Genomic DNA, 14,268 nt, shown 5'->3' with positions numbered 1-14,268 from the left:
ATGGAGAAGCTCTGTACAGTCAGCAAAAATAAAACCTGGAGCCGACTGTGGCTCATCAAGAGCTCCTATTGAAAGATTCAGACTTATATTGAAGAAACTGGGGAAAATCACTAGACCATTCAGGTATGAACTAAATAAAATCCCTTATGATTAATTATACAGTGAAGGTGATGAATAGTTTCAAGTGATTAGATTTGCTAGACAGAGTGCCTGAAAAATATGGACGGAGGTTCATGACACTATATAGGAGGTGGTGACCAAAACCATCCCAAAGAAAAAGAAATGCAAGAAGGCGAAGTGGTTGTCTAAGGAGACTTTACAAAGAGTTGAGAGAAGAGAAGCAAAAGGCAAGGGAGAAAAGGAAAAATGTGGTAAAGATCTAATAGAAGCAGAAGAGATTAAGAAGAGGTGGCAGGAATACACAGAATTGTACAAAAAAGATCTTAAGGACATGGAAAACGATGGTGTGGTCATTCACCTAGAGCCAGACATCCTGGAGTGTGAAGTCAAGTGGGCCTTAGGAAGCATCACTACTACCAAAGTTAGTGGAGGTGATGGAATTCTAGCTGAGTTATTTCATATCGTAAAAGATTATGATGTTAAAGTGTTGCACTCAATATGCCAGCAAATTTGGAAAACTCAGCAGTGGCCACAGGACAGGAAAAGGTCAGTTTTTATTCCAATCTCAAAGAAGGGCAATGCCAAAAATGTTCAAACTACCAGAAAAATGCACCTATTTCATATGCTAGCAAGGTAATGCTCAAAATCCTTCAAGCTAGACTTCAGCAGCACATGAACCAAGAACTTCCAGATATACAAGCTGGATTTAGAAAAGGCAGAGGAACCAGAGGTCAAATTGCCAACATCTGCTGGATCACAAAAAAAGGAAAAGCAAGAAGAGAATTCCAGAAAAACGTCTACTTCTGCTTCATTGACTATGCTAAAACATTTGACGTGTGGATCATAACAAATTGTGGAAAATTCTTAAAGAGATGGGAATATTAGATCACCTTACCTGTCTCCTGAGAAACCTGTATGCAGGTCAAGAAACAACAGTTCAGTTCAGTCGCTCAGTCATATCCAGCTATTTGCAACCCCATGGACTGCAGCACACCAGGCCTCTCTGTTCATCACCAACTCCCAGAGCTTGCTCAATCTCGTGTCCATTGAGTCAGTGATGCCATCCAACCATCTCATCCTCTGCAGTACCCTTCTCCTCCTGCTTTCAGTCTTTCCCAGCATCAGGGTCTTTTCCAGTGAGTCAGTTCATCACATCAGGTGGCCAAAGTATTGGAGTTTCAGCTTCAGCATCAGTCCTTCCAATGAATACTCAGGGTGGATTTCCTTTAGAATGGACTGGTTGGATCTCCTTGCAGTCCAAGGAACTCTAAAGAGTCTTCTCCAGCACCACAGTTCAAAAGCATCAATTCTTCAGCACTCAGCTTTCTTTATAGTCCAACTCTCACATGCATATATGACTACTGGAAAATTCATAGCTTTGGACCTTTGTTAGCAAAGTAATGTCTCTGCTTTTTAATATGCTGTCTAGGTTGGTCACAGCTTTTCTTCCAAGGAACAAGGGTCTTTTAATATAATGGCTGCAGTCATCATCTTCAGTTATTTCTAAGCAACAGTTAGAACTGGACATTCAACAATGGATTGGTTTCAAATTGGGAAAGAAGTACGTTAAGTCTGTATATTGTCACCCTGCTAATTTAACTTATATGCAGAATTCATCACGCAAAATGCTGGGCTGGATGAATCACAAGCTGGAGTAAGATTGCTGAGAGAAATATTAACAACCATAGATAGGTAGATGATACCACTCTAATAGCAGAAAGTAAAAGGGAACTAAAAAGCCTCTTGATGAGGGTGAAAGAGTGTGAAAAAGCTGGCCTTGAAACTCAACATTCAAAATCTAAGATCATGGCACCCGGTCTCATCAATTCATGGCAAATAGATGGGAAAAAGATGGAAGCAATGACAGATTTTATTGTCTTGGGCTCCAAAATCACTGCAGATGTTGACTGCAGTCACGAAATTAAAAGACACTTGCTCCTTGGATGGAAACCTATGACAAACTTAGAAAGTATATTAAAAATCAGAGACATCACTTTGTTGACAAAGGTCTGTGTAGTCAAAGCTATGTTTTTCCAGTAGTCATGTAGGGATGTGAAAGTTGGACCATAAAGAAGGCTGAGCGCTGAAGAATTGATGCTTTCGAACTGCAGTGTTGGAGAAGATTCTTGAGAGTCCCTTGGACTGCAAGGAGATCAAACCAGTCAGTACTAAAGAAAATCAACCCTGAATATTCATTGGAAGGACTGATGCTGAAGCTGAAACTCCAATACTCTGGCCACCTGATGTGAAGTGCCGACTCACTGGAAAGACCTTGGTGCTGAGAAAGACTGAAGGCAGGAGAAGAAGGGAGTGACAGGATGAGATGGTTGTATAACATCATGAACTCAATGTTCGTGAGATTGAACAAACTCTGGGAGATAGTAAAGGACAGGGAAGTCTGGTGTGCTGTGGTCCATGGGGTTCAAAGAGCTGGACATGATTGACTAAAGAACAGCAACAACTAGGATAAATCTCATACAAACAATTTAGAGAGAAGGGCAGAAATTGTTAATGGAAATGGTTTCCCTTGTTCTGGAAAATACAATATCCATTTAAAAATAAGGTTATATGAATATATGATATAGGAGAAAAGCAACAATCGTTGATAAATTCATTTGTTCTCTGAAGTGCTTTCTATGTGCTAATCATATACAATTCATCTTTGTACTTTTCAAAAAATAAATTATGATTTATGGTAGTGTCTTTTATGTTCCACCTGTGCATTGAGATAGATAGAAGCAAAACATTTATGATGCCGAGAAGCTGGATGGGAAGCAATTGATATCCTTACGCTAGGAATCACAAGATCCAGATTTGAGTCTCAGATCTACAACTTTCAGCCTCCTTAGCTCTGGGCAATTTATTTATAAAATTCAAAGCTAAATCCTATCTGTTCCAAAGTTAATCTCAGGCAGTAGGTGGTGAGGAACAGCCTTCTGAGCTTCACATTTTTTTTCCTTTTCTTTTTCCCTATTCACTTTTTATTAAGACTAGTTTTTTGAAAGAGTAATTTCCATTCACAGAAACATTGAGAGGAGGGTACAGAGATTTCCTATATATCTTCTGTCCCACATGCACATAGTCTCCTTCATTACCAATAACCCCATCAGTAAGGTACCTTTGTTACAAATGATGAAATTAAATTGTCAAAATATAATCACCCAAAGTACATAGCTTACATCATAGTTCACTCTCAGGTTTTGGTTTTGTACATTCTATAGGTCTGGAAAAGTGCATAATGAATGGCAGTGTGCATATGGTATCATAGAGGTTATTTCCACCGCCCTAAAAATCCCCTGTGCTCAACCTATTCATCTTCCATCCAACTCCCTACTACCTTTGATGTAAACATTTCCATAATTTTACCTTTTTAAGAATGTTACATGTTGCAATCATACAGTATGTAGTCTTTTCAGGTTGATTTTTTTCACTTATTTATATGCATTTAAGTTTCCATCATGTCTTTTCAAGGCCTAGTAGCTCCTTTCTTTTTTTAATCACTGAGCAATATTTCATTATCTGGATGTACCACAGTTTATTTAGCCATTCATCCACTAAAGGACATCTTGGTTGCTTCCAAATTTTGGCAATTATGAATAATGCTGCCATAAACATCCATGTGCAGGCTTTTGTGTGGTTGTAAGTTTTCAACTTCTTTGAATAAATACCAAGAAGCATGACTGCTGGATCATATGGTAAGGGTACGCTTACTTTTGGAAGAAAGTGTCAAACTGTCTTCCTAAGTGGTTGTACCATTTTGCATTTCCACCAGCAATGAATGAGAGATCCTGCTGCTACACCTGTTTGCTGGCAGTCGGTTTTGTCAGTGTTCTAGGTTTTGGCTATTCTATTGATAATAGGTTTACAGTGGTATCTCATTTTAATTTGCTTTTCCCATGGATGTCTTGGTCTTCCAACTTGGCTCTTCTCCCTCAACATTGGGTTGGCTATTCTAAATCTTGTGCCTCTCCATCTTTGTACTTGCTTAATGATTCTGTACCATGCTTTACTTATTGCCGGCATGCAACTGCTTGCACTCGTGATGTTGCTGTTCATTTGCTAAGTTGGACTGCAGCACACCAGGCTTCCCTGTCCTTCACTGTTTCCTGGAGTTTGCTCAAACTCATGTCCATTGAGTTGGTGATGCCATCCAACCATCTCATCCTCGGTCGTCCCCTTCTCCTCTTGCCCTCCATCTTTCCCAGCATCAGGGTCTTTTCCAATGAGTTGGTTCTTCACATCAGGTGGCCAAAGTATTGGAGCTTCAGCATCAGTCCTTCTAATGAATATTCAGGATTGATTTCCTTTAGGATTGGCTGGTTTATATCTCCTTGCAGTCCAAGGGACTCTCAAGAGTCTTCTCCCACAGCACAATTCAAAGGCATCAATTCTTTGGCATGTACCCATGATGAGGTTTATATAATGACCCACAGATGTATGCAATACTATTTAAATCTTAAGTTTACCCAGTGAGGGAATAAAAATGCATATTATATGTATAAACTATAGCTATGTATCCAGATGACACCACCCTTATGGCAGAAAGTGAAGAGGAACTCAAAGGCCTCTTGATGAAAGTGAAAGAGGAGAGTGAATAGGTTGGCTTGAAGCTCAACATTCAGAAAACAAAGATCATGGCATCTGGTCCCATCACTTCATGGGAAATAGATGGGGAAGCAGTGGAAACAGTGTCAGACTTCATTTTTTTGGGCTCCAAAATCACTGCGGATGCTGATTGCAGCCAGGAAATTAAAAGACGCTTACTCCTTGGAAGGAAAGTTATGACCAGCCTAGATAGCATATTAAAAAGCAGAGACATTACTTTGCCAACTAAGGTCCGTCTAGTCAAGGCTATGGTTTTTCCCGTGGTCATGTATGGATGTGAGAGTTGGACTGTGAAGAAAGCTGAGTGCCGAAGAATTGATGCTTTTGAACTGTGGTGCTGGAGAAGACACTTGAGAGTTCCTTGGACTGCAAGGAGATCCAACCAGTCCATTCTAAAGGAGATCAATCCTGGGTGTTCATTGGAAGGACTGATGCTAAAGCTGAAACTGCAATACTTTGGCCACCTCATGCGAAGAGTTGACTCACTGGAAAAGAGTCTGATGCTAGGAAAGGTTGGGGGCAGGAGGAGACGGGGACGACAGAGAATGAGATGACTGGATGGCATCACCGACTCGATGGACATGAGTTTGAGTGAACTCCAGGAGTTGGTGATGGACAGGGAGGCCTGGCGTGCTGTGGTTCATGGGGTCGCAGAGTCGGACATGACTGAGCGACTGAACTGAACTGAACTGATGTACAAATTAGATACCATATATATGTACATATACATGCACAGACACACATGAATATATAACATGCTAACAATTCTTGGTTTACAAACTTTAAATTATGTTAATGTATTTAGTAAATTTGAAATAAATGTTAATGGTAACATTTGAAAATTTTTACTTTAGCTACCACCTTTACTCTTTCAATCCCCATACACTGTTGGGTACTGGTATCTAGTAAACCATATATTTCACTTTGTACTTTTGATAGTCAGATTAATCTGTTTTGATAAGAGCTGTAAAATTATTTTGTCAATATACTGGAGGCATTGTAAAATGTTAGACTCAAAATGACTCAGAATGTCTTTCTTCAACTGATTTTAGGCTTTCTAAAACAATAAGATATTTTCAGAAATATTTGTTAGTTTCTCATTAGCAGTAGAAAAACCCAATTCCTTCACTATATTTTCAAACTTATTTTGAAACTAGGCTTCATTTTTAATGCAACTTTATTTTACATCACTTCAGTATGTGGAACCTCTGGTCTAGACATGCTTCTCAGTGTTTCAAAAATATATATTCATATTTTACCTTTTGCCTTTGTTTAGATGGGTTTATTTCCACTTTCCCCCCCCTTAATTAAATCCCAAATGTCAGTCTAGGTACAGATCAGGTATACTGCCTCCAAGAAGCCTTCTTCAACAACATTAGCAACTTTACATCTCAAAAATAGTTTTTTCCATATTCAGCAAATTCAGTACCATATTATAAGGGCTTACATTTCATGAGAGTTTAGATGTGTTCAGAGAAGAAGCTGATTTGGGGTTGGCATCCCAGGTGGCTCAGTGGTTAAAGTGTCTGCCTCGAATTCAGGAGACCCGGGTTCGATCCTGGGTCGGGAAGATCCCCTGGAGAAGGAAATGGCAACCAACTCCAGTATTCTTGCCTGGAGAATTTCATGGACGGAGGAGCCTGGTAGGCTACAGTCCATGGGGTTGCAAAGAGTCGGACACAACTGAGTGACTTCACTTTCACTTTTCACTTTCATACACTATAAGAAGAACTAAAGAGCCTCTTGATGAAAGTGAAAAAGGAGAGTGAAAAAGTTGGCTTAAAGCTCAATATTCTGAAAACTAAGATCATGGCATCTGGTCCCATCACTTTATGGAAAATAGATGGGGAAACAGTGGAAACAGTGGCTGACTTTATTTTTCTGGGCTCCAAAATCACTGCAGATGGTGACTGCAGCCATGAAATTAAATAAAAGATGCTTACTCCTTGGAAGGAAAGTTATGACCAACCTAGACAACATATTAAAAAGCAGAGACATTACTTTGCCAACCAAGGTCCGTCTAGTCAAGGCAATGGTTTTTCCAATGGTCATGTATGGATGTGAGAGTTGCACTATAAAGAAAGCTGAGAGCCAAAGAATTGATGCTTTTGAACTGTGGTGTTGGAGAAGACTCTTGAGAGTCCCTTGGACTGCAAGGAGATCCAACCAGTCCATCCTAAAGGAGATCAGTCCTGGGTGTTCATTGGAAGGACTGATGTTGAAGCCGAAACTCCAATACTCTGGCCACCTGATGCAAAGAACTGACTCATTGGAAAAGACCCTGATGCTGGGAAAAATTGAGGCAGGAGAAGAAGGGGACGACAGAGGATGAGATGGTTGGATGGCATCACCAACACAATAGACATGGGTTTGGGTGGACTCCGGGAGTTGGTGATGGACAGCGAGGCCTGGCGTGCTGTGGTTTATGGGGTCGCAAACAGTCGGACACGACTGAGTGACTGAACTGAACTCATACACTATTACAGAGGAATTCTGGATTCTCAGTCTCTGGCTAACTTTGAAAATGGAATATGTCCGGGAAAGTGCAGAGATAAGAAGATGAAGAAGGCAACTGGAAACCAAAGCTAGGTGTATAGTGAGCAACAATTCATCAATAAATGGCTCCAGAAAGAATGAATGGATAAGAGGAACCATGTTCTTACTAAGCTACATGTTTTAGCCCAAGGAAGAACAGAAGACAGTATAGCACTGAGTTTGGAATGAGAAAAGATGGATTCAAGTTGTTTCTTTCATTTACTAAGCTTTTTTGTGCCAACGTTCAAATAAATAAACATTCTAAGATTCAGTTATATTATCTATCAAAGAAAAATAATCATAATAGTCAGAAAAGACAATTAAAAGAAATTGGCTAAACTCTAAATTGTTAGAGCAATAGAGTTATTCATAATGTAATGCATCCTTTAAATATTTAGTGGGAAATGAATTGAGAAAACCAAAATCACTTAAGGATATCAAATATTTTTAACTAAATATTGTTTAAATAAGGAATTTTTTTTGGCCTAGTCATTTCATAATGGCACATTTTAAAATATGAATGTGACCTATTTCATCTATTTTCAAATCATAATACAGATTAGAAAACTTGGTAGCAGATTTCCTTGGCCTCCTGTAAGAGGGCGGTAAGACCTAAAAGGAAAAGAACAAAAACCTTAGGAAATTCTCTAAGAAAAGACATAGTTACTTTTTATGGATGGCATGGTTCTGCTATTATTTGATACACAGAAAAGGAAGACAATTCTACTTTGAAATTGTTTAAAAATAATACAACAGCAACATAACACATACAACAAAAACGAACAATATGAACAACAAGAACAATGCTTTAAGTCTTTAGTTATTACTAGGCAATGTATTTTTACTGATTTATTCCTCACTAAAATTCCATGAGATAGACATTATACTTCCATTTTATAGAGAGAAAACTCATTCTTCGAGGTTAAATAATTTACCCAAGGTCACACAACTTATCTGTGATAGTGGAGTGAGGATTTTAAACCTGAATGTATCTATTTCTAAAGAATAGAAATATGTTCCAGATATTATAGCAATATTGAAAGAGAAATAACTAGAGAAGTTCAAAGGCTGAAAAAGTTTTATAGCTGTAACTCATAAACTACTCTCTAGATTTGGCTTGCGAAGCTGAAAGAAATATTTTAGCTTTAATAAGGTGACAAGATTTTGAGAGAGAAAGCTGGAGGAAAAGAGCTTTCAAAATACTGAGACTTTAAGTGGTTGGCCCAGGGCCATGGTGGCCTAGGACACAAAGACTCTGACAGTTAAAAGATTTCTATGTATAATAAGCTATGCCATTATTTTTTTTCAGTCAAAGAACTATTAAGAGGACATTTGTTTTAAACTGAGCTAGTTAGCCATGTGACTAGATACTATAGACTTCAATATCTTACCTCAACAGATTTTTCTTTTTTGCAACAATTACAAAGAACATTTACTAAGCACTTATTTTGAGACAGATACCATTCTGAATGAGCTATCAGTTCAGTTCAGTACAGTCGCTCAGTCGTGTCTGACTCTGTGCAACCCCATCGACTGCAGCACGCCAGGCCTCCCTGTCCATCACCAACTCCCAGAGCTTGCTCAAACTCATGTCCATCGAGTCGGTGATGCCATCCAACCATCTCATCCTCTGTCATCCCCTTCTCCTCCTGCCTTCAATCTTTCCCAGCATCAGGGTCTTTTCCAATGAGTCAGCTCTTCACATCAGGTGGCCAAAGTATTGGAGTTTCAGCTTCAGCATCAGTCCTTCCAATGAATATTCAGGGTGGATTTCCTTTAGTATTGACTGGTTTGATCTCCTTGCTCTCCAAGGGACTCTCAAGAGTCTTCTCCAACACCAAAGTTCAAAAGCATCAATTCTTCAGCACTCATCTTTCTATATAGCCCAACTCTCACATCCATACATGACTACTGGGAGTGAATGCACTATATTTGATCCTAAAACAATTCTACAAGGTAGGTATCATTCCTATTTTAAGGATGAAAAAATTAAGTTATGATATAAATCTAGGCAAACTGGTGTCAGAGGTCATATCCTTCACCATTATATTACATGATTTTACAGTAAACTAGTATGACAAGAATTTGGCAAATAGTATTTATTCATATTCATCTATTATTTAATAAGACATATTTTCTAAAGTGGCTTGTCTTAAATTGTCACCTAATGAACATTCATTAGTAGTGTCTGCAATAATGTCACTTATTGACAACTATTGGAAACTACAGTGTGAATGGCCTTATTACAGTTTCTTAGAGAAAGTGTTAAGAAATGAACTCTCTATAAAGATTTTATATATTCTAAAATCTATAACTCAGTTTTATGTAAGTGAAAGATGAAGCTTGTGCATTTCAGGATAGTTTCTGACTTACTGAGTTATTTACGTTTTAACATTCAGATAGTACATTTTGAACAGAAGCTTTGATATTCTGTAATGTGAAAAGGCAACTTGCGAAAAATTTTATTAGGTTTTTTCATTTTTACCCATACAACTTCAAAACAATATCATATGAGCTTGTAATATGCAATGCTTAAAATAGATATAGCATTATTCACTATTAAGCGTGGCACAGGTTGATCCCTTCTGAAATGTTTTATATATATATATAAAACATCTGATGTTATTACCACATTTTGTTGCTATAGAAAATTTGTATTAAAAGAACAATTTTACATAGGTGAATTAACATAAAATATTTCTTAACCATATTGACCAGAACAACATTTCATGACCAGATTCTGGGAAATATTTGCAAGTTAGAGATATTAAAATTATTTTAAAACAAAATTAAAATTCATTAAAATAAATTTACACATATAAATGGATTTAAATGACTGAATCTAATAATGCCAAGCATCTGGAAGAACAGTCAGAGAATCATTTTGAAGTTTCCATTTATCTGAAGAGCACTTTCTGGATTGTTGAATTGTTCATATTCAAACAAATATTGACTTTGTGTGTATTTAACCATACAATCAATGAGTAATAAATCTTTTTATAGAATAACTATTACTTAAAGTGAAGTATAAGTTTTTATGTGGACTTCTGAAGTTTACTATACTTCAGCAAAATTAACAAAATATTACATTAAATAAACCATCTTTTGTATTAATATACCATAACACTCTAGAAAATGTTTTGATATCTTTTCAGTGTAAGTTAAATGAAGAGTTTGATAAATTAGGCTTTCTTATCTCAAATACCCTAAGATACAGATAATTTTTAAATGTTTACATTCTTTTCAGAGTTAAGAATTGCTTTGTAATTCTTGTTGAAACCATGATATATATATATAGTTATATTACCAAATTAATAAATGTGTGACAAGTTTTCAAATGTAAAAAGTCATAACTAGCAAATGCAAACTGTCATCTGTTCAGTGGAAATAGCTTTCAAGAGCATGATTTTGACGGTATAATGTTATTATCTAAAGTCTACTATTTAAAAAAAAATTCCTTCAAAACAAACTTTACTTACAATATATATTAAATTAATGACAAAAGACCAAAACACATTATTTTTATATATAAATCCAACTTTTTACAATTAACCTAAACAGACTCTTTTAGAACTAAATGACCAAAGAATTCACTATGATCTATTGCGGGGTAGAGGAGTAAATCACTGAGTCACAGAATAGAATTAAAATAAAAACTGATGCTGTTAATTTTAGAAATAATTTAATTCTGTTTATATCAAAAGAAGGCATTCAAAGAAGGAAAAAATTCAAATGGATAGTTTTGGGCAGTTCTGTTGCTGGCATCCTACCCCCTTATCTGTAAAAGAATGCTTGCCGGTATTGCTGCTGCTGCTGCTGGTATTAGTTTCCATCAATTCATTTGTGATTTTGAAATTAATTCTGAAGGAAACCACAACTTACTTGAAGATCCCGCTGTGTGTCTGTGTGCCTGAATTTTTTTTTCTCTCTTCACAGACAAAGCACTTCCACTGGTCATGGAAAAAAGGTCTAAATCCGTGTCTTCTCTGCTTACAAGTCTTGCCTGGGAGCAATGGGAGAGAATGTATACAATCATGAAACAAAATATGGCATTTTCTGAATGCAGCTCACATTACCCCAAATAAACAAACAGGCTCTGTCAAACAACCTCCTTCAAAATGATACCACAATCCTTTATTGCTGCCCAGGCAGAACAAATGCACTATGTCAAAGCATTTTTTGCAAATAAGAGCCGATTTTAAAATTGAGGTTTGCTATTTGAGTCTGTACAACAAAAGAAAACATTTCAGTACAGTAATTTTGATGAAAATCAATCTTAAAGGCAACTGATGAAACTTTAAATAGCTTAACATCACTTATTTACCAAGGATATTATTTAATTCTTAATTGAATGTTATAAATGTCACATTGGATTATTTTCTGCAATATTCATGTTTTACCACTTATAAAATTCCCTGAAATGCCTTTCATCCCTTATTTGTATACTACAAAGCCACGAAAGATCTCTACTTTCTCACTATAGTCATTATTAATGTAAAATATTATATGTTAAGTCTAATTTGGGAGAAAAGGTAGACATACAGAAATTTCAAGATATTTTACTAGATAATTTATTTCATCTAAAATTACTCTCTGAACTTTTATTACTATCTTGGATTGAACTGAAGAGTTGAAAGAATCACCTCTTGGCTATAAATATTGTTTTACATAATGTCTCATATCATTAAGTAAGGATTTATCGGGATTTGGCCGCTAAATGGGAGAAAATGCCAATGATAGAAAGCAAGGCAGCCTCAAAGTAGCTGGAACTTCACCCAAACCACAGGATGCTTGAAATCCTGTGAGAAAGCATTGTCCTTAATATTTTATGTGAGAAAAATTTAGAGTAAAATAAAGCCATAAAACCATCACTGTGGTTACAAAGCTATCCCTATATGATGCGCTACAAAAACTCATGAAACCAAAACCTAAAGATCATCTTCTTTCAAGTTCAGATGTCTGCATCCCTCCTCCCACCTTCTCTCATTGTTAAATAAGCAAGTTTGCTATTGGTGAACTCAGAGGAGAAGCCATTCTAGGGCATTAGTCACTTTTTAAAATGCACCTGGCTAAGTGATACCATTGTTTTGTCAAAAAAAACCTCCGTAGAGAACTGTTTCAAGTGAAACAAAGACTGGCTCACAATTTACACTTGTGATTTTTAGGATGAAAAATGTTATACATTCTTTCTGGATTTTATTTCACTAGTGCACAAGGGTATGTACTTAATGGTCCCATTACTTAGCTCCATCAATACTGAGACATTACAAGAACCAATCAGGAATAAGGGGGAACTATCAAAGCAATACCAAGATTTTGGTGACATCAGTTACAAAATAAAGAAAGACATGCTAACCACATAAGGGACCCTCCTGCTGACTAAAGAGGCTTTAACTATAAGCCTCAGGATTTTAAAATCAGGTTTTATTTGCTTCAATTTAATGACATAATTTCACTACACCTATTTAAAAAGCAGAAATCTCACCCTCCTCCAGACAAGATGATACCTACATGTCAAGAAAATATTTGTGAACATGCCTTCCAAAAATCTTGTTATCATCTAAGCCATTAACATCCAAAAGATTGTTTATTCCAAAACAGAAAACAGCATCGGTTATTAACTAAGCCAGATTATAACAGAATCAAATTTAGAAGTGAAATTTAACAATAACACACACTTTCACAACGGTGCCACCTTGCAGCTTAAATGCAAACCTAGAAATTACATAGAGGCTAATTACATGCCAAGCAGCATATCTGACTCAGCCACATATGTACTTATATTCAAATTCTATCTGTGAAAACACGGGTTTCAAATTGAACATCATTCTTCTTCTTACTGTTAAGGATTAGAGAAATCATAAAGAAAATATATCTTTTATTCTATGTCATGCAAAATGGATATACTATATATGCAAAATAGAATAAAATTGACCTTGCTTTTAATACTTGTTCTACAAAACTGTGTTTTTAATCCCAAAACATTGCAATATTAAACACTCTTCACAGTTATAACATGATAAACAGTTTTTAGTTTGTGTCAGATCAGAATTTTCTTATGTACAATGCAATAGAAAATATTTAAATAGTGATTTTGCAAAACTCTTGTTGGTCTTTGTCTTCTGATCAGGTCATGTTTGTAGCCTCATCTACAAAGTTTGTAATATTTTTTTTCCCCATATTTTCACAATGAAATGAGTGGTATGAATTCTGGAACATGACTTCTAAGCAAGTGGATCCTGCTTCACCTCCAAACCAAGCTACTTAATTTAAAGTAGAGAATCTTTTCCATTTAATAAAGAATAGTCAGTTCTTTCTTCTAATTTTTTCACACAAAAATATTTTATTAAATATTTATTTAAAAATTTTGTATTTTTAGGAGACAAACAGCACACATAAAATAAATATCTATTTACTTATTATGCAGATATTTTTAAAAAAGAGAAATAAAATATTATAAAGGGAATTCACTTGTCAGCTTTTCAGTTTTTCTACATATGTTTTGAATAAACATATTCAAAACTTTTTACAATATTATTTCAAAATTAACCTAACTTCTTTTTGCATTTTGCTTCTTTCACTGTTCATTCAGTTCAGTTCAGTTCAGTTCAGTCTCTCAGTCGTGTCCGACTCTTTGCGACCCCATGAATCACAGCACGCCAGGCCTCCCTGTCCATCACCAACTCCCGGAGTTCATTCAAACTCATGTCCATCGAGTCGGTGATGCCATCCAGCCATCTCCTTCTCTGTTGTCCCCTTCTCCTCCTGCCCCCAATCCTTCCCAGCATCAGAGTCTTTTCCAGTGAGTCAACTCGTCGCATGAAGTGGCCAAAGTATTGGAGTTTCAGCTTTAACATCAGTCCCTCCAAAGAACACCTAGGACTGATCTCCTTTAGGATGGACTGGTTGGATCTCCTTGCAGTCCAAGGAACTCTCAAGAGTCTTCTCCAGCACCACAGTTCAAAAGCATCAATTCTTCAGCAATCAGCTTTCTTCACAGTCCAACTC

General features: G+C 36.5%; 1 protein-coding gene across 1 annotated transcript in view; it reads right to left on the bottom strand.

The window, feature by feature from the left end:
• The window catches only part of LRRIQ1 (leucine rich repeats and IQ motif containing 1), a 224,601-nt gene that overhangs the window by 12,171 nt on the left and 198,162 nt on the right, over window positions 1-14,268 (bottom strand). Inside the window, exon 25 of the mRNA XM_055396048.2 lies at window positions 11,143-11,263. Within this exon, the coding sequence (XP_055252023.2) occupies window positions 11,143-11,263 (121 nt within the window). The remainder of the gene's footprint in view (window positions 1-11,142; window positions 11,264-14,268) is intronic.

Source organism: Moschus berezovskii, chromosome 6 (assembly GCF_049115385.1).
Source record: "Moschus berezovskii isolate FMDL1 chromosome 6, NW_MosBer_1.0, whole genome shotgun sequence".
Taxonomy (NCBI): Eukaryota; Metazoa; Chordata; class Mammalia; order Artiodactyla; family Moschidae; genus Moschus; species Moschus berezovskii.
This window is presented reverse-complemented; position numbering and strand designations above follow the sequence as displayed.